The 19,211-nt window shown below is 33.3% G+C and overlaps 1 protein-coding gene across 1 annotated transcript in view; it reads right to left on the reverse strand.

Moving 5' to 3' along the window:
• SEMA3C (semaphorin 3C) overlaps positions 1-19,211 on the reverse strand; it is a 162,726-nt gene that overhangs the window by 9,880 nt on the left and 133,635 nt on the right. The window contains exons 13-15 of the mRNA XM_063099746.1: positions 10,303-10,391; positions 7,230-7,271; positions 3,850-4,007 (exon numbers count right to left, since the gene is read on the reverse strand). Of these exons, the coding sequence (XP_062955816.1) occupies positions 3,850-4,007; positions 7,230-7,271; positions 10,303-10,391 (289 nt within the window). The remainder of the gene's footprint in view (positions 1-3,849; positions 4,008-7,229; positions 7,272-10,302; positions 10,392-19,211) is intronic.

Below are 19,211 nucleotides of genomic sequence, written 5' to 3' on the forward strand. Positions count from 1 at the left end.
AATCTAAATTTATAGTATCACACAGCTTCTAGACATTCAAATACAGAAAAACGTTACTATGGTTTGCATTAAATGATGAGATCAGCAAAACAGGCATCTGAGCCTTTTCTATGTACTAATTCCCTTTAAGCCATTCATATAGCATTGCAAAAGCAGGCTGGTAAGCAGAGCAATATAATATTCATGGAGGATTTGGGATTTGGCTCAGGGTTTCAGTGTTTCATCCATTATAGTCAATTCCTTTGGATAAACAAATAAATCATTTTCTTCTAGTATAGAAAATACATTTACTTGAATACTGAACTGATTATCTTGTCTTACAGTATCTAACTACATGTCTGAATCCAGAATAAATAACATTAGATACTAAATTGCAATATTTGAAATGAATGCACACGTGTTTAAGATACTTGAGAGGGAGAGTGTAAGGGAAAAAAATGCTTTATCGTTTATGACCGAGTTCTTTAAAGAAAGAGAAACTGCTCAGCCAGTGATATTTAACAACTTTATGATGTCAAAGTATGGATTCCATTGATTTCCAAATATAGTTGTACTTCTTTGTTTTTCCTATGAATTCTTCTAAGTAATCCTTTTGTCCCAGTTAGATAGTGCAATTAGAATCAAACCAGGTACGTTAAAACTATTAAAGGAAATGAGTATGGGATATACTCCAAATAATCATTTTAATTATTACCATTTAATCTCTAAAGAAAATAAATATTGCATATGAGAATTTAGGAAATAGTTAATTCATTCAGAAAATGTGTTTTGCACTAACTATAGGTATATGCTTAACCGTGTTTGGAAATAATCTGTAGAATTTAAATAGTATAGATATTTTAATGAAATTTCTAGCATGCTAACCAGAGATGAACATGATTAAGTACAGGCACATCTTGTGTGTGTGTGTTTGTGTGTGTGTATAATTATATATCTGTATAATTTTATGGCTCTTAATGGTGGAATTAAGATGCTGCTAGAGATAATCAAGATAGTTCTTTAAATAATTATGACTTTCTCAACACATGATGCATGGTTTAATACCAGGTATGATAATGTAATACTAAAGAACTGCAGGATAGTTTCAGTTCTTTGATTATTAAAAAGACATGATGAAGATCATGATTTGTGATCTTCACTATAGAATCTCTGTTTAAGTACACATCTCAGAAAGGATAAGTGGGGTTTTAACAGGTGGAAGAATATGCAAACAAATGAACCAACTTATATTTCAGCAAAAACATCTGAAATGTAAAAAAATCTCAAATATGCAATGCTAGTCTATATATAGTATGGAATTTTACTTGAGAAATGTTCTTTGTTTGTTAAATAGAAATGCTTGATGGCCAAAGCCAAGGTCTTTGCAGGAAATGAGTACTGGTTTCTAATTCCATCACCTTACATAACAGGCTTGTATCCCTATGGGAAGATTCCATTTGGTATCTTGGTAAGTGTACTGCTTCAGCTTTCTTAAGCACTAAATCTGTTAATAGACTGAAGATTGTATTCCAGGTATTGTAAATGCTTATTTTTAGAGCTTCTTATCAAGAAAATATATTGCCTTATGAACAGTTATGGTAATTTTTAAATATCACTGTTATCATATTTGGGAGTGCAAAACAAATATGGTAAAAAAAAAATACCAACAGTTGCCACAAAAATCATTCTTTATTTGAGACTACAGATGGAATTGACTTCCCTCACACTTTGTGTCCAGGTTCAAACCTCCAGCCCCGTGCAAAGATGGAGAATTGCATGGTAATGAGGTCTCAAAATTTAATGTAGAAATTAGAAGACTTCCTGACCAACTCCTAAAATAACATAGAAGAACACAGAATCTTTGAATACAGATACCAAAGACTTCTGGTTTAAAGAATGGAAGTTCTTTTTATTTCCCACGTCTGTAAATACTGAAGACTCTCAAATGATTCAGCCCAGGCCACTCCTCTATACTCTGGATTCATATTTGTAGCCAAGTACTCAACATCTCTACTTGAATATCTCATAGGCACCATTAACCCATGAACTTAGAATCATCTTTCTCCTTACAAACCTTCTCCTTCCACAGGCTTTCCTTTTTCAGGAAATTACATCTGCATATGTCCTAATGCTCAGTTCTGATCAATGAGTCATTTTTGACTTCTCTATTTCTCTAACCTCCCACATCCAAAGCATCCCACAGCTTCTGTGAGCTCTAAGAATCAGGACACTTTTTGCCACCTCCTCGACTTCTATCATGCCTGCGCGAGCCACCATTATATCTCACCTGAATTATTATGGTAGCCTCTTTTTTTTCAGCTTCTGCCACCTCTGCCCCTACCCACCCCCTCTTAAATCCAAGTTAAATTCAACCAGTGATCATTTCAAACCAAAAGTCAAATAATATCATTCATGTGCTCAAAAACCCTCATTTTCCATTTCACTCTAAATAAAAGCCTTTTGATTACTTACACAGTCCTATGTCATCTGACATTCTGCCCTCATTTCTTCCCACCCTTCCTTTTTCTCATTTCAGTATAGCCTCATCAGCTCTGGTGCTACTTTGTGAATAATCCCAGCACACTCCTTGAATGTGATTCTCCCAGAAAATGCCTTGGCTCCATTCCTTATTGCATGCAGGTCCTTGTTCAAATACTATGTCCCCAGAAAGCCCTCCTTGACCACCTATTTAACATCGCAGATCCCTGCTTCCCACATGTTTTTCTGTGTTTTTGTAAAGTTCATAGACTTTACCATGATTTGATATACCAGAGGCTTTCCTTTTTATTTATTTTCTATCTTCCCCTTCTAAAATTTATTATTCCTGATGGCAGAGATTATTACCCTTTTGTTGTTGTTTTCCATATTATATGCCTAGTATCTAGAAAAATGCCTGGGAAATATTTGTTCCATGATAAATAATCATTGAGCTAATGGATAAAAGGATCAGAATACTCTTGGAATGTGGAAGTGCTAGGGTTGTTTTAATCTGTCAAACTCCTTAAAGGCATGTATCCATTACGGAGAATAAAAGCTATGAAACACCATCACTCCAATGCTCTCTTTGGAAGATTATTGGTCTTCATGGCTGCTACTATTTGCTCCCTCCTGCTGACCCTAATTTTTATAGGTTTTGCTCTGTCACCCATTATGATCCATATCATGATCTGACTGTAAATAGTTATGACCTTGGCCAACCCTGAATTCTTCATATTCTTTGTTCTATAATTAATTTCTCTATTGGTGGTCCCTTCCAACTTGGTGCAAGCTGGTGCAGAGTTTCCTGCCTAAGTCTTTGCTTGGATGAAAGGTGCCTTGCCTCAGATTGTCTTTCTGTCTTAACCTAACAAGCCATCACACATTCACCATTGTAATAGTAAAGCCTAATCATCAAGGTTTTGAAAGCAAATTAGGGGACCCATACTGGAATAATACTCTAGTAGCTTGAACTAGGACAAGCATTTGATTATAAGATAATTAAGCAGTGTATCGAAAACCTAGGAAGGAGGAATTAAGCATACAAAACAAAAAAAAAAGCCATAAATTAGGTAATGTGAAATAAAAGCTAAATGCTGCTTGAAATATCTGATGGGTTGTTGGGGGAGGGGGTTGTTACAGAGGAGCTTTTAAAGGAAAAAGGAATCTTTCCAAAGTACTGTACTATGTAGCTACCCATAACTTTGAGAGTCTCAAGTTATAAAGCATGGCCATGTTCTTTATTCAAAGACTATGTGGTGCTAAACATAGCTAATAATTTTAGTGTCATTTTGTATGAACGCAGCAATGGAACTGATTCTCATGATGTGGAGGACTTCTTCTGTACTGTCCGGTGATATGATTTTGATTTTCAGCTGAATGTTTAGTACTCACCGCTTTCCAGTTGGGTAGAACCTAGAGCAAGAATGTCCATCCCAGGCGCAGTAAGGGTCCCTTGCCAGGCAGCAGTCAGCACAGGCCGTACCATAGATGTGGCAGCGGTGCAGAGACACTTGGGAGACCCCCTCATTGGAGCTCACATATAACTGTTGCTATTAGAGGAATGATGATTTATTTCAGATGTAGAAGTTAAAAGAAGACTTTCAGCAGGAACATATTACAATATACGCCCACAAACCCTTGGAATCATTTTGAAACAGATTAAAAACGTGAAGCAAAGCATAGAATGGTATAAAGCCAAAATAAATAGACTTTTCCTATGTTAATATGCCTATAACATTACCACTTTCCTGTTAAAGGAAAAAAAGAAAAAAAGAAAAAAACCTCAGAGCACCATGTAGAATGGTAATGTGTTTTAGACATTGGGATTCATTGTTCTCTCAGATTTAAGCTAATATACTACAGACTTAAATTATGATGTTTTCTTTTTTCTTTGAATGCTGTCTCCTGGCAAAGCACAAGGAAGCTTTCTTATTTTTCAAGTCTGGCAACACATTACTTTGCAAACTTGAAAAAGTCATGTTTAAAATAAAGAGCATTTTAAATTTAGAAGAAAAAATAGTAGATAGTAAGTATTAGATAAAATGAAAGAACGTTTTGGTCACATGCCTTTGAAAGTGGCATATTACTCTTTAAATGTATTTTAAAATTATTTAGAAGAATATCAATATGGATATTGAAATGTGTCTTAAAATTTCTGCATGATCCAGTGATCTTCATCACCCTAAGGAATTCATGAATAAAGATTTTATCCTCCTTCATTTGTAGAGTGTCATGAGCTTCTTAAGATGCTGCTCCAATTCCTTTAGCTGTGGATAAAATGGTTCCCAGGAGTTCAAGGAACGAGTCTTTAATTGACACTTCCTATTTTCCAAAGGACTGACATTACATAATTCAAGTTAGCATAAAATCTTTAAGCTAGAACTTGAATAGATGTGGATGTGAGGGAACATGTACAAGATACACCCCCCCTTACATACATATTCATTTAAAAATTAAGTCTGTGGGGACACCATTAGTCCACCAGGCTCTGGAGCTCTGGAGGCAGACTTCCTGGTCTGAGACTCAAATCTCAGCTCAGCTACAAATTTGCTGTGTAACTTTTCTGAATCTCAGCTTCCTCACTGGTAAAATTGGGATAATAAAGTTCTTGCCTTATAGAGTTTTTGCAAGAAATAAGTGTTGTAAAGGCTACCTCCACATAAAACACTTGGAATAGTTTCTGGCTTGTAAGTGCTCAGTGAATATTAATTAATGGTAACAGTAGAGTAAAATACTTTTAACAAACTACCAATCTACGTTTTCAGTTCTAATCGATCATTTTAATCACATCTCACCACACTATATTATGTCTAATGTAATTATTTTATTCAGATTAATTGGTTTTCAGAAATTGTGCTGAAATTAATTGATCTTCAATTGAGACATTCAAACTATAAGAAAACAATGGCATGTTTTGACAATAACCATTTGTCTACAGACATTTGAAATAAGTGTTTATTGAGTAAATTAATGAATAATATACCGAATATATCAGCTTCATTAAAATATTTTAAGGATACTAGTTTATTTGAGGAAAGGACAAAGGTAGTTTCATTCTAGATAGTATCTTTTTATAAATCCAACTATTTTCTGTTACATGGAATGCAAGAATAAATTTAAAAATAAAAGAGCATAAAATAGATAACAAAATAGTTTGAGCACTACAAAAGGTACAAAATTCATGTTATTTAAATAAATAAGATGTCTTTAACTATTTGTAGACTTCTCATACTGAAAATATAATGCAGTATGCTGTTGGGCAAATAAATTCCAAAAAGTCAAATAATTATCCCTCCCCTGAATCTAATTGTTTTAATGAGATATTTTAAATTATCTACAGTATGGGGTGTTGAAAACAGACATAATATGTGAACTATAAATAGAGTAAAACTTGTAATTGTATAAAGGACTACTATGGCAACCAAATGGCTTTGTGTTCATTTAGAATTTTGCTCTGATACTTTTTCTTTCCATTAAACTACTGTAAACAAAGGGCTTCCCTGCTGACTTCAAAGACAATTCTGACTTGGGATCAGCTCCCTAGGACATTAGGCAAAATGACGAATGGTTTCATGTTACTTGGGAAAACGTTTGTTATGCACCATACAAACATTTTTACAGATGAGATCTTTAGCTCCATTGTATCTTATTTGTTTTTCCTCATAAAATTTAGTCAAGTGAAAAGAGCACAAGACTGACTATGGAATACTACTGCATTTGTAACAGACTAAATAAATATGGTGAAGAGCACTAAAATTATGTCATCAGTTGTGCTAACACATAAAACCTTTCTTTCTGTATTCCAAGATAAATAAGTCTCAGGCTCTTAAGAATAGCATTTGCCAGGGACCCACTTTATTTTAGGCAATTTCTATAAATTATCTCATTTGTGAGAAAGGCATTAAGATGCAGATATAGAAACTCAGGTCAGAGAAGTTAAATGATTTGTCTGTATTTAGTGGTTAGGGTGAGATTCAAATTAATGACAATCCTACTCTGAAGCCGATTCCATTTTGACCATGTTACTCCTCCCCTTAAAATTTTTGTTTTAAGATAACAACTTTGGGGGCTGGAAAGGTTTTGCACATGTACAGATTGGAATTGGGCTTTTCATTTCCATGTTCATTGTATATTTGCATGTGCAGGCATGAATTAGAAGATTAATTAGATTTCTGATAATTATAGAAGAAATCAACATTTCTTTCCCAAATCCTGAGGCCTTTGATTTGGAACTTGCAGGGTTTTTGTCTGTTTGTTTGTTTGCTTGCTTGTTTGTTTTTGATGACATGTATAAACCTAGGAAATAGCATTTCCTTAAAAATAAGCACACAAGAGTGCATTGAACATTTCAAACATGTGACAGCAGCAAGAACTCCAAAGAGGATTAATTACTCATTCCAAGCTCCTGAGAATGTTGTGATGTTATAGTAGCCCAAACATTATGCTAAATTCTTCCTTGAGAAAGATTACTAGTATTTTTGTTGGCTTCATCTACTGTAATATTTGAGGATATAGGATATACAAAATGTTGAAATATCTTGCTGCATATATGTTCTGCTCTGACTGCCTTTTATACAAAAATAAGCCTGTTCAGTCTCTTACAAATAGCTAGTACATTTTACATTAAAATTAAAGGTGATCTTTGTGGCGTACTTTAAACAGTATTATTTTGTTAATACTAAAATTAATTTCTCAGAAATTATAAAATATATTTTTTCATAATAGCAAAACATTTTAATATGCAAAGAACATAAAAATGGGTTAGTTTTTACCTTTTTGGATGAAATTTTCATTGTTGTTATAGGAGCATGATTCTAAAAGATTAGAGAACATCATGTTAGTTGCTTGAATGATCCTTAAAAAGGATTTTACATTCAAAATTTTTCTTTTCTATTAAAACTGAAGAAATTATCATTTTTCTCTTCATGCACACATACTTTGGAAGTATATGTGCATATACTTGCCTATGAAGTACATTTCCCTCTTTGGGACTAAGGATAGATTTTTCAAATATATGTGTCAAGTAAAAATAAATAGTAATTATAACACCTCTGTCAATATGTGCATTAGAAATAAATAAAAATTTGAGAGGAAATTTGGGAAATTTGAGATGATTGAAAAAAGTATATCTTGGACTATTGAATCCAATGAATAGCTCAGGATTGGATCTGGGTAGTCAGATGGGGGAGGCTGTGGAATCATACCCATCTGATTCCTCCATAACACAGCATTTTGCATAAGACTCTATTGTTCACCTGCCAAGTGTTGTTTTGGAAAGACATATTAGGCTTAACCATACTAATTAATTCTCATTGTTGCAAACAAAGAAATATTGTTAGAAAAGATCTTTTGATAAATGTGAATGAAAGGACCTAAGAATTTTCTAAAATAGTAATCCTTTTGAAAATCAATGTATTCATAACTTCTTAAACATTATTAGTTCCTTTTAGTGATTAACAATTAGACTTCTGATAAACTGATGAAGATTCCTTAAGTTTTATTTGAATAATTCAAGTGAGAGCAAGCTCTCAAAATCAAGTGGACCCACAGTTATTTTGGGTTTTGGAGTACCATGTACTTATGAATATTTAAAAAGAGAAAACAGTGATATCTTTAAATCTCAATTGCAACAATTTTTGATCATCCCTTACACACACACACACACACACACACACACACACACACACATAGAAATGTTGCAACTTAAAACCACCTAGGCAACTACTAATAGTTGTACTTCCAATCGAAGTTTAAGTATAGGGAGACTAGACTTATTTTCAGAAAATATGAACAGAGGACTGAAGGAAGAGATTACGGTCTTGCACTGTACAACGAAGAGCCTGGTTTTTAAAAGTTACATTGAGCTTTCTGCAGTACATCAGTGTGACGCTTAGCTAAGAAATTTTTTCAGTTTAAATGCATTATTTCCTCATGAGCACATCACAGTGTATCATACACACCCTATTATTTTTACCTCACTTCAGAAACTGTGACACAAACACCATGCTGCAGACAGTCACTGTATTCGGTAACTGTCTCCTGATTTAGCCATATCAATCACTGGCACACGCAGCAGTAAGAAAACGCAAACGTTTTTTAGTCTCTCTCTTGGGCTGACATCCACATGCATTTTGACTGACTATTTTTCCACTGAGAGTTTATTTTTCATGATGATAACAACAGCAAAACTCATATAACAGACTATAAGTAGTTAGCACATGATCAGAATAACTCACATTTCTTTTAAGAATATTCTGTAACATATATGTTTGGGTTTGTGTCAATCTCACTTAATTAACATTTCCCGATAATCAAAAAAAGATATTTCAGCATTAAAAATGAAGTGCTGCAATATGACATTTTTGCTATCTTCAAGAAAACTCCAGGATATGGCACTTTATTTATATTATTTTGGCCAGCAGAGTTGTCCCTATTAGATTCAATGAGAAAAAATATTTTATATATAATGTGATTTGAGCTAATCTAGTAAAACAATAAATTTCTTTACAAAACAAGGCATGAAAAAAGCACTGAATATAGCTAACATTATTTTATGAGCATAATTTTAATGTACCAATCACAAAGAAACTTATGCCAAAGTGAGTCTAGCATTAAAAATTATAAATTTAATAACATATTGGAAAATTTGCCAGTTTCCCAGATTTCATATTTGATTTGATTGTTTTATATATTTCTTTACATTGAAAATTTATTAGCAACATCTAACATCTTAACCATCTATATGCTTATAAATTCCATGTTTTTGGTGACCGTGGGAATGTATATTAATGAGGCAATACATTCTGAGTCCACTCAACTAAGCAAAGCAACTTGCAGGACTAGCAATAGTCTATTCCTGGGAGTTCTGAAGCACTACTTTTACTCAGTTATAGGCTGACTCTGGTCTTTTGTTATCCCTGAGCCATTGTTTCTTCATTGGTTTAGCTGGAAATAGTGGTCTGCAGCAGGATTGATTCCATGCCAAAGTTTCTTTGCAGTTCTAATAGCTCCTCTCCTGTGTTTCACCCATCTTTCCAAAAGCAGAAGAAAAGGGCCACTTGAACCACAGTGACCACTGACAACACTGGAAGCAGGGAGGGGCATGGCAGGATGCCACAAATCTCCTCTCCTGGCTCACAGCTATAAAAACAGGCACTCTGTCCTCATCAAGTGAGATCTTACAGGACTGAACTCCCCTTTGTGTACCTTTTTTGCTGTATTTTGTTTTTTGGGTTTTGTTTGTTTGTTTGCTTTTCTTCTTTTAATCCCATATTCGAGGACATAGAGAATAACATAATACAATAAAATCTCAAGTTCTGATAGAATATGAAGTTTTGAGTGATAAAGAGAGATTTGTTTTATTTAACTAGAGTGACATTTGAATTAAAAGCAATAAAACAAGAGAAAACAAAACAGTTTATCTTAAATTACTGGCTAAAAAAGTATGAGAAAGCTTATCTAACCATCATCATATGAAAGCATGTGGGTTTCAGTGACTTGCGAAGCAAATGATAAAAGCCCTTTCATGTAAAATCTTCTAGACCTTGACCGCTAAGACTCATTTTTTAAAAATAATGATGACCAAAATCACCAAGTTGTGATGATAACTGAAAAAAAAAAAAAAACTAATCCTTTTATGCTAAGATAACTTGAAATGCAAGAAAATACTTCACCAAAATATTTGTTCTATATTTCTCATTTTATCTGGTATTTTTCTATCCTCAAAAATTTATAACATTCATTTACTTGATTTTTTATCAAATATATTTCTTTCCAAGTGTCTGTAAGATTAAAGAATTTTATTCATCATGCACGTTCTGAGATTAATAGAAGAGATGTTCACACCTTAAAGACTTCCAACTCCTCCAGAATGAGCTCCCCACTTGCAGAGCTGTTAGTAGGAAGCACAACCACCTTTTGCACAGTACCATGATCTGTATTAAAGAAAGAAACAATGAGATGTTGTAATACTTTTTTAAAGAAAATAAAGATATTTAGACATAAAACTACTGACTTAGAACTTGGAATATTATTTATATAAGTTTTGAGTCATCAAAAATATATTGTATATATTGACCTATTACCATGTTCCATAAGCTGAATTTATTCCAATTATCATATGTTGAAATTGAGATTACATACAATTCAAAAGGAACTAATATAAACAAATTATATTTTGCACGTTTTTGGTGTAGTCATAACTATGAGAGAAGGAAAGAATGTCCAAAGGTCTTAAGTCAAAAGTTCTGAACCAAGTGTGTATTCTTGAAATATAATATAAGTTTGGTTCTTAATATTATGACTCTTCCAAACCAACATTATAAAGTGACACTCCCATTGTTTTGTTAACATGGACACATAATGATTTCATTATCTGAAGAAAGACGACTACAAATATATTTATATAGTAATTGTACTATACATCACTAGTACAGGAAAATTGACATTTTGATTTCTATCAAATGAGCTATGAGAGAATTTAGACATGGTAAGACATTTCACTTACAATTCAAAATAATGTTCAAAGAAGAAACAAAACTGTGATTTTATTTCAGGTGTGGACACCTATTCATAGAATAATTCGACTGTTTTCACTTTTTTTTTAAATCATTTGGTGATATGTTTCTTTGGATATTCTTAGAGTGTAGGGGAAATTTTGAAATTACGTGGGTCAAATAAATTAATGAAAATAAAAAAATTTACTCAATTAGAGATTGCCAAAAATAGAGATCCCAAACAAATGTAAGACATACAGAAAATATTGTTTATATCAAGATTTATAATTAAGATAGTCTCATATAGTTTCATAAGCATTTTCTATGTACACATGTGTACATAGATCCCATAAATTTTACATACAAATCCCACAAATTTTAGGTTTAAAAGAAACCTGTTGAGATTTAGCAATGTGAAATTAAAGCAAATTTGTGAGTAATTTGGTAATCCTGACTACAAAGGTTCCCAAAGATAAAACTATCAGCACTGAAAATAATTAAGTTGTCTCAAATGAGACAACTGGCTCCATTTTTACATAAGATTATAACTTACTATGAGAACAAAATTTTACACAAATCATCATTTTCTTCTGAAAGGACCTGCAACAAACATACTTTATACCATTTGTAAAATATTACATGAAGAGCTATAAAAATGAGCTAATAAAAACTAATGCAAACCCTGCTTTTGACTCATATGCAATAAAAGCCCAAACAACACTTTTATTTATTGCCTTTTTCTTATTTTAGTTATCATTTGCTTTGCTGGTAATGATCAGTTCCTTACATAGAAAATATTTTTGAGGTATCCTTGGTTTGTATCATTCACTACTAAGTAAATAAGTACACTTGGGTTGTCTTCCATCAATTTTTTTTTACTCATTGATTCAACGGGAAATTATTGAGTGACTTTAGTGAGTCAGGCAGCACTGACGCAAAGATAAATAGGCATAGGACTCAAGAGTTCATGGTCTAGAATTTATGGGTTTTTTGAGTAGTAAGTGTGTTCCCATTAAACAGTCATTGAGAGATATGCATTCCAGAATGGCCATAAAACTTCCAATTACTGATGTCTACAGAAAGCCCTGTCTGTACCCTTTCGTTTGAAGATAATAATATAGTTATCAAATGCCTTCCTTCTGGTCGGTGGTAAGAATGGTATTCTTTAAATGTACTAACAACTATAAATCCTTTTTATTGTTCTGCAGAATTGGGATATTGCTTTCATATCCTTGGGAAGGAATCATGCCTACCATGAAACAGTCACTTCCTTTTTTTCTTTAATCTTCAATTTGATTGTATGTAAAATGTAAATAACAACAATAGCTTTTGTAATAGGTATCTGTTACATAGAATCACTTCCCCTTCTTTTAGTAATAACATCCTGAGACACCATTTGGAAATAACACCTCCCTAATTCTCAGTCTACATGAGGAATGTAGACTAAGGAATGACTTAATTCTCTTCCAGCTCCAGGGAGAACCATGTGACTTAGGCTGTCCAATAAGAGCATCCCTCTGCCATGTGATTCACACAAGAGTGGGCCTAGAAGCAAGTCAGGGCCCTGTCCTCCCTGGGAATTAGGTAAGTGGGTGTATCTTTCTTTCTGAGATCAGGAGTGTTAAAGCCTTGTAAATCTGGAGGTGCTGGAGTCATCCTTGTTACCATATGCAGATATTCTATTTGAGAATAAACAATTCAGAGGAAAGCAAAACTGAAAGATGGTGCAATAAGTTCCTGACAACATCATTTTAGCACAAATTCAGCTCGCTGAGGCTGCCTTCTGGACTTTTCAGTTAAACAAAGAAAACAATTATTTTAACTAGTTTGAGTAACGTATGTGGTCTCTTTCAGTTGAAAGAGTTCTGACTAATAAAAATTAAACAAATAATGCATGGAAATTGCTTAGCATGGTGTCTGGCACATAGTACACCTCAATAAGTGGAATTACTTTTTAGTTGTAGCTTGACCAATTACTAAACTTTTGACATTTTGCAGTCACTATCTTTTACTGAATCTCAATTTCCTCATCTGTGAATAACAGAGATACCCTGAATACATTAAAGCATTGTTCTGTGAATAAGCAAGACAGATATTAGAAGTTATTTGCGTGATGTAAACCTGTGCACAAAGATAACAGAGTAGACTCATCAACCCACATTCATGGTTTTAATTTTCTTTTGTTTGATTAAATCTTTAAAGAAAATTCCCCAGATAAGCTTTCTTCCTGCCTTATATATTTTATACTATCCAGGAATTTTTTTTTTCTTTCTAGTATGAGGGAGCATAACAATACAATCCTTAAACCTTTCCATTGTCTCCAGCCAACAGATCAGCTTACAGAAAGTGTCGGCTGTCTCAAAGAAGTGAAACATAGCTCTTTACCCAGTAGGTCATTTGAATCATTATTTGTATATCTATCTCATGGGTCTTATTTAAACTACAGTCCTTTGAGGGTTTCCCTGGAAACCAATGTGCCAAACTGTCTCCTTGCCAATGGGCTTCTGGTCGCCTAGGGATCTGGGGGAACACTGCCTCAATCAGATCTCGTTAGACCCTTTCCCCTGGTTGCTAACCTATAAGAGTAATCTAGTCAGGGCCAGCTTCATGGGTTATGAGCTGCACAGTCAGTCACACAAGTTCCTGTGCTCAGAAGGGTGCCATGTCCGATTTAATGTTCTGCTGTTACGTCCTTGAAACTTAATAATTTTTTAACAAGAAACCCTGAATTCTCATTTTGGACTATGCCCTGAAAAATTATGTAGCCAGTGCTGATTCTGTGTGTAGGTAATAAATAGCAATTTGTACCAGCTAAGAAACAACCTTATTCATTTTTGTAAAGACACATGTACAAATCCCAAAGTCAAATACTCAACCCTTTCCTTCTTTATCTCTGTCTTTACCATAGTGCCCCTAAATGTCAACATAGGCTAACCAGTACATGACTTTAGAGGTAAATTATTGTATATGAATTGGTTCTAGTATTTATTAATTAAAATCAGTATTACGAAAGATAAAATCAATTTATTAAATGACAATTCTTCCATTATTATTATTTTCTGAATCCGCTTGTTTATTAAAATAAAGAAACATAATTTTAAAGCCAAAAAATAAAAACTGCAAAATCTATGTTTGGCAAATGAAAGCTTTGTAGATATGAAAGAAGTATGACTAGACATGTTACACTGTTAGTTTCTATAATTAGATCTGACCAGTTGATATATTTTATGTTAAAACACCCATTCCTAATAGATTTCATTTCCCTGTTATTGACCTGATACTACATTCTTTTAATAGTGATTTTTAAACTTTGACAATAAAATCGAATCAGGAGTTTTCAAGATCTTTATTAGTAGTTAACTGAATCTACTTTTAAGAGGTGGCAATTCTACTCATGCATGTGCCCCTGTTAGGCAAATTTAAAGTATTTGTAAACTAGGTCATTTAGCACAGTTTTTCACATTTAGCGGTTTTTCAAGTGGTGAGCCTAAAATAGATAATTGAAGAGCTGCAATGTTGACCCCTAGAGCTTCAGCCCTTGGGGTTCTTGGTCAGAGCCCTCACTGGTCATCAATGGCATCTCGAGTGTCTCTACTTGAGGGGAGCCCTTGGAAAGGCAGTATCAACAAAAGCTGTCTAATCAGAATCATTCAAAGAGTGTTGATGCTGAAGAGTTGTAGGGTCATATAAATGTGAAAGTCCTGAGTTCACTAAAACCCCTAATTTAAGCAGGTTTCTTTATGGCAGAACCTTTCAGAAAGATACAATACTTGTTGGCATTGTGGGAAACATTTAGTACTCAGTGACTTTCAAGTTTATGTGCTGTTACCATTAATTTAACTTGGCTCCTTAGCACCTAGAATCATGTTCAATTATATGAATAGTTTCTCAAAGTGTGGCTTTCAGATTACCTCACTGAAAGTCACCTAGGTTGTTTACTAAAAATACAGATGCTATTTCCCACATCAGACCACAGACTTACAATTTTTGGAAGTGCTGCATATTAAATAAGCTTTTACAGAAGAAACATGTCTGCTCAAACATTTGAGAATCATGAGAGACAAAATAATTCTTAACCTATTTCATTTCTTGGTAGTTGCCTATATTTATCAAAAAGGAAGCTACCAAATTATTTTTATATAAATCTGTTAAGTTTTTCATTTCTCTCCAAGTTTAGATAAAATAACACATTTTCTACCAATATATAAAATTATTGACTTATTTGTAATGTACTAACATAATCTGGGAAAGTACCCAATAAATGTTAGTATACATATATGATTTATGTATACATATTTGATTTATGATATTACATAATAAAACTCAATCTGAAAACATTAAAATGAATGATAAAACCTAGAGTTGGCATGGATATAAGTAATAGAGATTTTCAAACACTTTTGGTAGAAATGTAATGAGAAAAATTGTTCTGGAGGGCAATATGGCCATTGACCATGATGGTGTAATTAATACTAGAGGATTCCTGAGTAAACAACTATAAAACTAAACAAACTGTATGAGGGAATTGTTTTTAGGTAATGGATAGCAGGCAGAGCATGACTAAAAAAAAAGGATACTCACAAACCAATCTTTGTTATCACCCCACTTTCTGTCTGGGAACAATTTCCCAACAGAGGTTCACAGAGCTTGTGTCCAAATAGAGCATGGTGGTCTCACTGAGATGAGGTGGCAGATATAAAAACTGGGGGCAGCAGAAGAAAATGAATTTGATGGCACAGAGTTTCAGAGAGAGAGTGAGCTATCCAAAAAGGGGATTTCAGAAATCTATGTGGAAACACCCTTTGAGTCTGTGTCTAAGTCTTGGGCTATATATTTGCAAGATGAGACCACCAGAGGCTTAACAGATTGTAGCTGCCATTGGGAAATGAAACACATAAATTATAGGTTCAGCAGTTCTGGAGAAGGGCAATGCTGAGTGAAGTTGGAGTTCCGGCCTCATTCACATCTCATTAACACCTTGTTAAAACTCCTGGCATCCAGCTGACATAAGAAAGGCTGAGCCTTTAAGAGTAAGTGCCACATTCTAGTGTAAGTCCTAGTTTACACATGCCATAACAAAACCTATATCCAAGACCTGATAAGACATGGAAGCAAGAGAGTTTGGAGTTTGAGTCCTGCAAAACTGGAGTGATTTACCTTGAGCATATACATCCTAACACAGTAAAACAATACCAAATAAGTTCAAGGTGACCAGCAAATAATTGCTTGCTGTAATAAGCATTAATATTATTCAGAAGAATAACAGAATCCAAAGCCAAGGCATTATTCATAATGTCTAGTATTCAACAATGAAATTCATTATACATAAAAAAAAGAAAAAAATATGATCAAGAGTCAAGAAGAATAACAAAGTCAAGATAACTCAGATGTTGGATTTAGCAAATAATTTTAAAGCAGTTATAGCTAATAAAAATATATTCAAAGAATTAAAAGGAAATATGCTCATAAACTAAAGAAAAACATGGTCTTAATGAGTGAACAGACAGGGAAACTCAGCAAAGAAAAAAAACTATAAAAAATGGAAAGTTTAGAACTAAAATTATAATAACTAAAATAAAATATTAACTCCATGAACTTAATAACAGATTGGGAAGCTGGAGTTGAAAGAAGAGTCAAGAAACTTGAAGACATTAATGGGACTTACGTATTTGGAAGAACAGAGAGAAAAAAGATTGAAGAGAGTTAATAGACTTTTTTGGGCTTGTGTGATATTATCAAATGGTCTAACACATGTGTAATTAGAGTTTCAAAAGGAGAATAGAGAGAGATGGGGGAAGAAAAAATATTGAAGAAATTATGGCTGAAAACTTCCCAAATTTAATGAGAAATATTATATTACAGATAAAAACTTCATCAAGAACCAACTTGAACAAATATGAAAAGAGTCAAACCTTTACATACTATAGGTAAATTGCTAAAAATGAAAGACAGAGAAAGAGACCTTGAAAGCAGCAAGAGAAAAAAGACACTAAATCATAATAACAAGGAATATAATTATTGGTGACTTTTTATGAGAAACAAATGAGGCAAGAAGATAATGAAATAACTTTTTCTTAAATGCTAAAACAAAAAAAAAGTGAACCCAGAATTCTTTATCCACAGAAAATACTCTTTAAAAATGAAGATGAAAACAACCATTTTTAGATAAATAAAAGCTAGGGGAATTTGTTGCCTGCAGACCTCCTGCATGTGAAAAATGCTAAAGGATGCCTTTGAATCTGAGGAGAAATAGTACATAGTGCAAAGTTAGATCTATAAGAAGGAATAACGAAAACCCTCTTTCTGTTGGGGCTGACTAATTTGCGGATATAAATTTCACAACTACTGTTGACACTCGGGAACATGATAAAAGCTGACATGAGGACAAAGCTGACCCCTGCTCCCTCCTAAGGGGACAGAGCTCAAAACTCCAAAGACAGAAGCTGGAGCCCAGTCAAACCATAACTAAAACCCACCCTACCATTGCATTTTTCAGTTTTGTGAGCCAATAAATCTTCCTTAATAAAAAATAAACATATAAGCAATGACATTTCTGAGAATCTTATGTGACAGTAAAATAAAAGTAATTCCCCTAACAACAACAACAAAAAACCCAAACAGAGATTTTTGTGATATCTTACAGAGTGTTAAAAAATCAATATTTATAGTATAATACCTGTATATGAGTAGGGGGTTACACTCTATTTTTAATGCAGGTTCATTATTTTTATTAACAATTCTAAAACTCCAAAGTTTTTTTTTTTTTTTTTTTTTTTTAATTCCTTTGGTGGCAAAACCTGTCCTGACTTGAACTAATTTGGTCCTAAATCCTGACCTGCACTGACTTGAAGCTATTTATGATCTTTATTTATTACACTTGGTTTGAAGATTTCTATGTTTCACTGAAGAAATAGTATTGTGTATTATATTATTATGGGATGTGGTCCAAGGTTCTCAAAGTCATTTTGTCTAATATATATGCACACATTACCTTTTCCTATGCAAATACTTCTGAATTCTGAAACACATTTGGTTTCAAATAAGGGAGTAAACTACAATTGATGTCTTCCTTTTTTTTTTTTTTGTTTATTTTCTATATTTTCTATATTTATTTTACAGTAAGCATATGTAACTTGGGCAATAAATATTATGAATAATTTAAGAGATATAGTTAAATAAAGCTATAGAATGAAATAATTTTCCTGTTTTTACTAAAATAAGAGTGTTAATCCTCAAATGCAGACCTACTAAAACTATTCTACTAATTCAGGACACCACTATTGTGTCTGCCAAACAGCAGTAATGTTAGAAGGTGTACAGCAAATTAGTACTGTTCCCCTCTGTGCTTCTCACTGTGTATGTGAGTGACTGTGCTCTGTGATGGTTCTGTGCAGTTACCTCTCAGGAGCAGATAACCATTGCTCATTAGAAGCCCAGTTCATGGCATTTCTTTCAACACTGTTGAGTAAATTACAAAGAAAAAAAATATACACACCCACTTCCTCTGAACCTGCAGTCGTTTCCACTCGGTTGCTACTTTATTCATTCTGATTTTGCACTTGCAAATGGCATAAACTTGAGCAAAACCTGCCTCCTGTAATCCTTTTTGTTTCTATAAAATGTGGATATAGTATTTGCCTTACATACCTGACAACGCTGTTCAAGATCAAAGGAGAGAGCCTTTGTGAAATTTCCTTGTATGCTATTATAAAATAGTATAACTATTTTTACTCTCCCTGGTCTGAAATTGTCCCCCATTATTTCCCCTCTTCTCCTGTTACATAAATTATTTATTTATTCTTCTTATATTTTTATCCATAATGTGCTTTATTTTTATCTATAATGTCCAAAAAATAAATGCCTCCCACATATTGCCCACAGATTCATCTATGATCTGTCAATAAACATTTTTTTTGTTTGTTTGTTTGTTTTTGCTTTCAGCTTTTCCTAATATGGTATGTACTCAAAGTAAGGTAATAGTGTAAAATAATTACATGCACATTGTTCATTGCCTGTTTCTTCCCACAAGAATCTGAGTTCTGTGAGAGGAACTTATGTGTCTTGTTCCCTGTTTATAACTAGTAATAGGAAGTATCAGGACACATAATAGACATTCAAAAATATTTATTAAATACACAGACATACTTGTACTTATAAATATGATACATATATATATATCATAGGTATGTATGATTGATTTCAATAAATATATATCTACTATATAGGTATATGTGTATGTATCTGTTGAATGCTTATTTA

The sequence above is a fragment of the Cynocephalus volans genome, chromosome 6 (assembly GCF_027409185.1).
Source record: "Cynocephalus volans isolate mCynVol1 chromosome 6, mCynVol1.pri, whole genome shotgun sequence".
NCBI classification, from domain to species: domain Eukaryota; kingdom Metazoa; phylum Chordata; class Mammalia; order Dermoptera; family Cynocephalidae; genus Cynocephalus; species Cynocephalus volans.